The following is an 8,861-nucleotide window of genomic DNA, read 5'->3' on the forward strand; positions in this document are numbered from 1 at the left end:
CCAGAGCACAACTGGATTAGATCAGAGCCAAACAGAATAAAGCAGAAGGGATGTCCTTGAGGGCATCGGCTGGCCTTGGCTTTTCCAGATGTGCTCGGTGTTAGTTAGCATGGCGTTTTCTTCCCTGTGTCCACATGGCATGGGGATGTGCCCTGATCTTCTGGCTGCAAAACCCTCATCCTTGCTCTCTCCCTCCCCCTGCACTTTAGCCTAATAAAATAATTCCTTCTCCTACATCATTCCTGAGGGCCAAAGACCCAGACCTTTCCTTCTGTGCTAAGTGAGTTTAAAAAGCTAAGAAAGATCCAAAAGAAAGAAAGGAACAACCACACAAACCAACAAGCACCCAGTGCAAAGAAGGGGTGGCTGTTTCAGCCTTCTCTCACCTCAGGGAAGGAATAGATTAGGTAGGTGACGCTGATCCAGCCATAAGCTCTTTCCTCTTGCCCTGTGATGATTCGAACCCCGTGGAAATCCATGGCAAACTCCTTCATGCTCTTAGCAATTCCCTCCATGCTTTGATCTGCTGATGAGTTGTTCTTTTCCCTAAGAAGCATCCAAAATTCAAGAAACAAATGCAGTGAAATAATCCCAATGCAGAGAACCCAAGGAAGCAGTTGGCTTCCTCCTACTTTCACATATTGCAGCGTTTGGTCCTGAGCAGTTGCTGTGAAATGATGTTTGCTGCTCTCTAGCTTGTACAAGGTGTTCCTTGCTTTTCCAGGGAAAAGCAAGATGAGGTGGCACAACAGCCCTTTGGCATTCTACCTTGAACACACTCCCCTACCAGCACCCAAGCACGTCTGCAGAAAGTGCGTGCCCTGGTGGGAACCACTGCCTTATGTTGCAGGAAGAAGGAAGAGCAAAGCAAGAGCACGGAGCATTTCCCGCTTGGCAAGAAGCAGAGCAGCATCCTTGGCGCTCGTGGGCTCCCAAAAAGGCCAGCGTCTGTCTCTGGGCCCCCAGGGCCCAGCACAGGGGCCAGTACAGCTCAGGCCCTGCCACAGCTCCCCACTGTGCTGCCTTCCTGCCAGGGCTCCCTTGCTCAGGGCAGCTGGGGAGCTCGGCGCAGCCGGCCCCGTGCAGGATGCCGCATTAGCCAGGCTGCTGGCGGCTGCCTGCAGCTTGGCCACCTCCCCTTCTCCTCAGGGCGTGCACAAGTACCTCAGGAGCCTGCTGCCTGCTGGTGCTCCAAGAAAAGCTGCTTCCTCTCTCCCTTTCTCAGTGGCAATGGCCTTCAGAGCTCTGTCCAGCCACTCTCTTAGGGACTCCAGAGCTTTCGCAGTATCATTGGCATAGCTTGATATGCCTGGTCCTGGAAGAGAGTCAGGTCACTCGGACGAGAAACGCCCCGCTTTGGCACACTAAGGAAAGGGAAACGAGGCCACCCCAGCTGCCATACAGACACACACACAAACCCAGGGCAGCATCAAGGCCACCGCAGAGGGGATACTGACCCTGCACATTACAGAAAAAGCTCTGCCTGATCTCAGCCATGTTGTTGTCATCACCTGTCTCCCTTTTGATGATGAACAGAGTGGGGTGGGACGAGCCGGCGTCCATCTCTCGGTCCACCTGGAAGCACAAATGAAGAGCTCGTGGCTGGCTGGAAGAGCAGCAGGGATGGTGGGGCTGGAGCCCAGCCCTGCCAGGAGACCGGTCACTTTGTTCAAGCTAAGATGTCCCCAAGAGGGTGTCCCAAAGAGCAACTCTTATTGCTCTTAATGCGGAGACCCTCCCAAAGCTATGGCAGTCTCCAGCACGGCCAAGTAGAGCAGTGACAGGACAGGGCCCTTCAAGGTCTGGTCTTGAGTCTGAGATGAAGGGCACAGAGTCAGCCAGAGGGCTCGATCAGCCTGGCCCATGCTGGCCCCAGCTCCAGCAAGGCTCTTTCAGGGCCCCTGCCTTCTCTCTTCTGCCTGCATTTTGGCATGGCTGGAGAAGACTCACGCCTATGACCTGCAAGACTCATCCTAGCGAGCCCCACACACTCCAAAGCCCTAACATGAGCTCTTGTCTCATGGAGCATCTGTGCCACATGTCTGCTCTGCAGTGCTGCTCACCTTGGCCTTGGGTGACAAGGTGACCTTGAACAAGACCAGCTGACGGGCAATGAATGACTCCAGGAGCAGTAACGCCAGAACAACAGAGATCAGACGGCTCTTTTTAATGGCCATCCTGGCAAAGGACCCTGCAAAGGTCAACACAGAAAGAGAGAAATTGCTTGGATGTGATGCGCTGGGAAGAGCGTTGATGAGTTAAAGCTGCAAGGAGGCCGTTCCCCAAAGCGGCCTCCAGGTTGGCCCTCTCCTCAAGGAAGCTGCGGGTATCTTGAGGTCAATGGGCTCCTCTCACCTGCCTGCACTCTCACGCCTGCGCACTGCCCAGCACGTACACACGGGCAGCCAGGGAGGGAGCCAGGATCGCTAACGGGCAACAGTGAAGATGGGGAAAACCGACTTACTTGTCCTCTTCGTCCTGCCAGTCGCTCGTGGATACCTGACTGTCAACAGAACTCAGGCAGAGTTCTGGAATTTTGAGCTTCTCTAGGTTACCTCACGTGGGCATTGAGCAGTTGCACATTGTCATGATGACACCACACGTGCCACTTTTCACATTGCCCTTACGAATCTGTCACCTCTTAAAGAGCAACCTTGGTCATATCCCCTGCCCTGAAATTGCCCGCAGAGCAGCCGGGGTCTTGAGAGCAGCTTTGATTCCAACCAGAAGCAGGATGCCGTTGGAAAAGGAGGGATGGCCGTGCAAGGAGGGGGCCGGGGCCCTGAGCAGAGGCAGCCCCTGCTGCCTCCATCTCCTGGCAGCAGCCAGAGCTGTCTCTGAGCTGCTCCTGGCCCTTTTCAGCTCCACACCCTGAGGCCAGGACAGGCCATTGAGTGTCCCCAGGCCAGGGCTGCAGCCACAGTTGAGCTGAGCAGAGGCCGGTGGGGACACCAGGTCACACCACACAGCGGGGACTAAGTCCCTCGCTGTCAGCCCTGGCCTCCTCCTGGATCAGACCCCTTTCTGTCACAACCTGGCTGTAGCAGATTCCCTGTCAAGGGACAATCCCCATCACATAGGGAAAATGTCCGCCCCATGCCCGAGGGCTGTCAAGAAAAGGAAGCCAATCACTTATTTCATGATCATCAGAGGATCCTACAGCGCTGGGGCCATCAGCCCCATGGACATGGTCCTGCCCTGCCCCAGAGTGCTGCCAAGGGACTCGGACATGGTCGTGTTCACAGCTTCACTGCTGCTGTCTCTGCCTGTGCCCTCAGACACCATCCCCCTGCCTAGAACCTCTCGGCTCGGCCCATTTCTGGAGGACACAAGCTCTAAGCCACCAGGGTGGCTTCTCCACCCATCCACTGCTGCTCGGCTGGAGCGCTGCATGTGCCGCATAGCCCCAGCTGAACTCGGTGGCACTCCGCAGGGTCTGTTCTATGGGGTCACTGCTCTGGCTGCAGCGGCTCCCTGTGGCTTCCAAGCCCGTCCTCCTAGGGTCACATTCACCCTGCTCTGCCTGGCCAGGCAGCTCTACCCGGCACCACGTCTGTCCACACGTTCCAGAGAGGACATGTCCCAGCAGAGGCACAGAGTAACTTTGTGAAGGGGCAGAGCCAGCACAGGCAGCGAAGGGTCACCGAGCACGGTGGAGCTTGGCGGGGAAGCCCACGACTGTGGGAGGTTTCTTGCAACCATCATTGTCCCCAAATCCAGCACAAAGTTGCCTCTGGGCACCAGAGTAACGTTCGTTGTCTCACAGGTAGGTGAGGGATCCATAGTCCCGAACAGCCTCACGGCTGCAGCTAAATGACACTGAAGCATCTTTACTTTGTGAATCTCACGGTAACTTGCTGATCTCAAAGTCCCCTCGAAAGACTAAAGCCCCCTCATTCAGCCCGGCTCATTTCTAGACGGTCGAGGAGCGTTTCCCACCAAAGCTGTGACCCAGAGAAACTGCCTCCAGGAGCAGCAGCAGCTGCTCCTGCTGTGCCCCTTCGCTTGGCCCTCCCAACACCCTTAGCACTACCTTGGGGAATAGGCCTCCAACACTAAAAACTGCCTTTCTGTTCAACACCATGCAGCAGTCCCCCAGTCCCTCTGCCTCCCAGCACAATCCGTGAGACAACATTGCTGGCACCCTGAGGGCAGGAAGTGCCGCTCGGGGGGGGGGGGGGGGGGGGGGATGGACAGGAGAAACGGGAACACATTGGAGTAGAACTGCAGAAATCGGTGTTAAGATCATGGCCTCGGACTGCTCAGGACAAGCAGCAGCTTCTCTGTTTCAGGCTGGCAGCAGCTTGAGGTTTACACAGGTGCCGACAGCACATAAACAACCCCCAAAGAATTCTTACTCCAGGCGGCAGGTTTCAGTACAGAAACTTTCCAGGGGGAAAATAAACAACAACAAGAAACAAGGAGCTGTATGTGTATAATTCCCCTATCTGTAGAGTTTTGCTTTACATTCACTGGCCCGTCCAACAGGGCCTGCACATCAGGGCACATTCACACGAGAGCCGAGCGAGGCCGACGTTGGCGACGCGGCACAAACGGGGCCTTTGCGGAGATGTCAGAATCGCCGTGGCTGGAGTGAAGCCTGGCGCTGAGGCCAGCGCAGGCCCCCGGGCCCCGCGCCTGCTGCTCGGGGTTCAGCGCTGCCCCGTCCTGACGCGGCTGCTCCGCAGAGGCTCCGCTGTGGGCCGCAGCCCCCGGCACCTCATGCCCGTCCTGGCCGGGGCTGGAGTCGGGGCCGGGGCCGGCCCATAGAATCATAGAATCATAGAATGCATAGGGTTGGAAGGGACCTCTAGAGATCATCTAGTCCAACCCCCCTGCACACGCAGGGTCACCTAGAGCACGTGGCACACGAATGCGTCCAAGCGGGTTTTGAAGATCTCCAGAGAAGGAGACTCCACAACCTCTCTGGGCAGCCTGTTCCAGTGCTCTGTCAACCTCACTGTTAAGAAATTTTTCCTTAAGTTCCTGTGGAACTTTTGGTGCTTCAGTTTGTGGCCATTACCTCTAGTTCTGTCGGTGGCCACCAGGGAAAAGAGACCAGCACCATCCTCTGCACTCCCTCCCTTGAGGTACTTATAGACACTGATTAGATCCCCTCTCAGCCTTCTCTTCTCCAGGCTGAACAGACCCAGCTCCCTCAGCCTCTCCTCGTCGGGCAGATGTTCCAGGCCCCTGATCATCCTTATGGCCCTGCGCTGGACTCTCTCCAGCAGCTCCACATCCCTCTTGTACTGTGGAGCCCAGAACTGGACACAATACTCCAGATGAGGCCGCACCAGGGCTGAGTAGAGGGGCAGGATCACCTCCCTCGACCTGCTGGAGACGCTCTTCTTAATGCACCCCAGGATCCCATTGGCCTTCTTGGCCACAAGGGCACACTGCTGCCTCATGGTCAACTTATCCTCCATCATTACACCCAGGTCTTTCTCCGCAGAGCTGCTCTCCAGAAGGTCAGTCCCCAGCCATCCGCGTCGCCCCTCAGTTCACGCGGCAGGCGCGGAGCAGCAGCTGCAGCAGGATGAAGATGGGCGCCATGACCAGCCCGTACCAGAGCTCGCGCGTGCCCTCCGCCAGCTTCTGGCACAGCAGCAGCTCGAAGACGAACTTGAGGCCCAGCACGCTGAGCACCCAGAGCAGCCGCAGCACGGCCAGCCGCTTCTCGCCATCCCGGCAGAGCCGCACGGACACGATGGTGCTGAAGTAGGTGCTGAGGCCATCAGCGGCCAAGCAGGGCCCGAGCACGGCCCGCCAGGAGAGCGCGGCGGCCGCGCCGTCCGCCTTGAGCGCCAGCAGCGCGGAGCAGAGCAGCAGCGCCAGCCCCTGCAGGCCGAGCTCGCAGGTCGCCAGGCGCAGCCACTGCCCCAGCTCGCGCAGCGACAACAGCAGCGCCGCGTGACGTCAGCGCCGCGCCGTGATGTCACTGCGGCGCCGGGGGTGACTTCGCGCCTGCTGAGAGCCTCACTGTGGCTGGGACGTCGCTCGGCACTGGGTGATATCGTCAGCGGCAGCTCAGTGGCTCCCGGCACCCCAGGATCCCCCTTCCTCCGATTCCTCCTTCCCCCAGTTCCCGCGTCCCAGGTTCCCCCTTCCCCCGGTTCCGTCGTCCCCGGATTCCCCTTCCCCCGGTCTCTGCGTCCCCGATTCCCCCTTGCCTCCGTCTCCGCATCCCCAGTTTCACCTTCCCCCGGTTCCCTCTTCCCCCCGTCTGTCCTTGCCGCGCTGGTCCTGTCACTCTCTTCCCGCTTCCCGCGGTGCCTCTGTCCCCAGTTCCCCCAAGTCCCCGTGACCCCCTGTCCATGGTGCCCGCGGCTTCCAGTCCTCGTGTCCCTGGGACTTTGATCCTTTGGTTCCCCTTTCCGGCGGTGCCCCTTTCCGCTGTTCTCCATGTCCCCAGTTCCCTCATGTCCCAATGCTCCCGTGCCAGGACCCCCTTACCCTGGTTTCCCCATCACCCTGATCCCACCACACCCCTGTATCCCGGTTCCGCTTCCCCCGATGGCTCCGGTTTGCAAGTGTAAAGTTTTCAGAATACTGTATTTTCAGAAGGAAGAACATGTCAGCCAGGGCATTAGCTTAGGTTGAAAATTTGTCTTATTCCTTCTCTCTTACCAGTATGTTCTTTTAGGCTCCATGTCCAAGCCCACCCCCATTCCCAGGAGACTCAAAGATGCAATTCTCTTAGAGATGAGGCACTTCTCCATTCTGCTGTACCTCTTCTAACGACAAGAATGGGCAGCCTATAGGGACATATCTTACACTTACGAACCAGCATTCAGGTGATCAAGCTGGTGCCGACACAAGCACCCTTGCTCAAACCTTCAGAAAAAACATTATTATCCACCCACAGCAACTTGAGAGAAAACGACAGGAGCTTTTAGGGCCTGTGTTCCACATCCTTCATACATCTAATGGCTGCATCATGTGATTTCCTCAGCAGCTTGGCATACTGCACTTCTGCTTTCTCTTCACAGGACACCGCATCACCCATGAGTCCAAATTCACTGGCTTGAGCTCCCAGTGCTATCAGGATAAAAGTGGGTCAATGTGTAGGGCACATTAAACGCAGCCAACACCTACCACACACCTCCACTGGCTTACGGCAAAAGACGAAGACAAGAGAAGCCAATCCAGAGTGCTCCCTTGCACCCATCACAGTCCTTACCTGGCTGTAACTGCTGCTCAGCGAGATTAAAGCCCTGCTGGAAGAAGCGTCACTGCTTCACAGAGCCTGCAGCTGAAGGCTGTGGCCTGGGATACGACCCGAGGCAAAGCTGGGACTGCCCAGGGGGGCAGCTTGGGCTGTAACTCAGCACCCTTTGACCCTGGATCACAGGAGGAGGCCTAGAGGAAGGGACTTGCTTCCCTGCCAGGTTGTGCACTGGAGCTATTTGTACTGCTTCAAGAAGCAGAAAAACACAATTAGCACTGCACATGCAGCAGCCTCAAACTCTCCTCCTTCCTCTAAATGCACAGCAAAACACAGACATGCAGCTTTCTCTGAATAAAATGCAACAATGCTAAAAAGCCCTCTTCCCAGCTCCATGGAGAGGTCACAAATTCCTTGTCCTGCTTCACGGCGAGTCTGTCCGACTGCCCTTTAGCAGCCCACTATCTCCTCCTTTTTATGGCTTGTTTCCTCTTCAGTTCTCCCCTCCACTCCCCTCTCCTCACCAATTTAGCATTCCTGTTTTGAATTTTAATATGCTGCAAGTAATTCTGATGTGTTCAGACAAAGGAGTTGAGAATTGCACTTGATCAAGATACCAACTTAAAGAAGATAATCAGGCATTTATGATACATAGCTGCATTCTGCATCCCTAGAAGGATCTGCTGCTTACAAGTTGTGACCAAGTTAGTTGATGCCAGCGTGTATCTGAAATACAACCAGAACTCAAAGAAGGCATTCAGGCTGAAAAAGGATGTAGGTGAAAGCTCTAGAATAAAGAAAATATGTTTTTATCGTGCTAGATGGCATGAGCATGCCATAGCACTTAGCTATTTTATTTGAAAAAAAAATATTATTAAAAAAAAGGTTTAAAAACACATTTAAAAAGCCTGTTATTGTAAGTGCTACCAATAACTGCCAGTCTGAGGACAGAGGTAAGGCTTCTTACTTATGCACTCATCTCCGCATTTGGCTCACTCTTCCTCCTTTTCATCCTCTAATAGGATTTGATACAGCTGCTTTGGAGTCTGCTCATTTCAATGAAACTTAAATTATCTAGAAATGTCACGTAGCCCCACAACACAGCCGCTAAGAGACTCTTACCTGTCACTACAATGAGGAAATTTCTACGGCATGAAGACGTGTAAAAGAAAATACAACAAAGTTTTTTCTCAACTTCCCCAGCAAGAATATTTCCCCAGCAAGAATATTTCCCAGAAGTGTGAAATATTCCCTCATCCCCAAAACTCATTTGTGGGCAGTGACAACTCACTATATTCCACCCCCTGTGCTAGCAGGGAAAAGGGCCTGGACGGGAGGTTACAGGAAGTGCTGTGGCCAGGGGTGAGAGTGATGGAAGAGGGAAAAAAGCTTGGGGAACAGTCCCATCTATGCTGCCCATGAAAATAACACTGATGGGGAGCGGATGGGGAGCAAGGCAAGGACCGTGTTTGCCCACATGCAGTGAGTGCCTCCTCTGGCAGCCAACCTGCATCAAATCATGCAGACGATAAGCAACCAGGGACAGCAGTTGCATGCATGCTGCAATGGATCCTGCAAAATCCTTCTTTGTTCTCCCACTGTTCTCTGAGTCCACATACATTTTACCCTTTGCGTGTAGAATTTTTTCCTAATATCTAACCTGAACCTGTCCTGGCACAACTTGAGGCCAATT

The 8,861-nt window shown here is 55.0% G+C and overlaps 1 protein-coding gene across 1 annotated transcript; it reads right to left on the reverse strand.

Moving 5' to 3' along the window:
• Positions 1–5,499: 5,499 nt before the first annotated feature.
• On the reverse strand, positions 5,500–5,916 carry LOC148594098 (transmembrane protein 203-like; the record flags this gene model as incomplete). Its single annotated transcript, XM_088528021.1, has 1 exon — positions 5,500–5,916. A coding segment is annotated over one exon (417 nt), but the record flags the coding sequence as incomplete, so codon positions are not given.
• Positions 5,917–8,861: the final 2,945 nt, after the last annotated feature.

This window comes from Tinamus guttatus, unplaced genomic scaffold, assembly GCF_059628265.1.
Source record: "Tinamus guttatus ecotype Peru unplaced genomic scaffold, ASM5962826v1 Tinamus_guttatus_pri_ptg000297l, whole genome shotgun sequence".
Lineage (NCBI taxonomy): Eukaryota > Metazoa > Chordata > Aves > Tinamiformes > Tinamidae > Tinamus > Tinamus guttatus.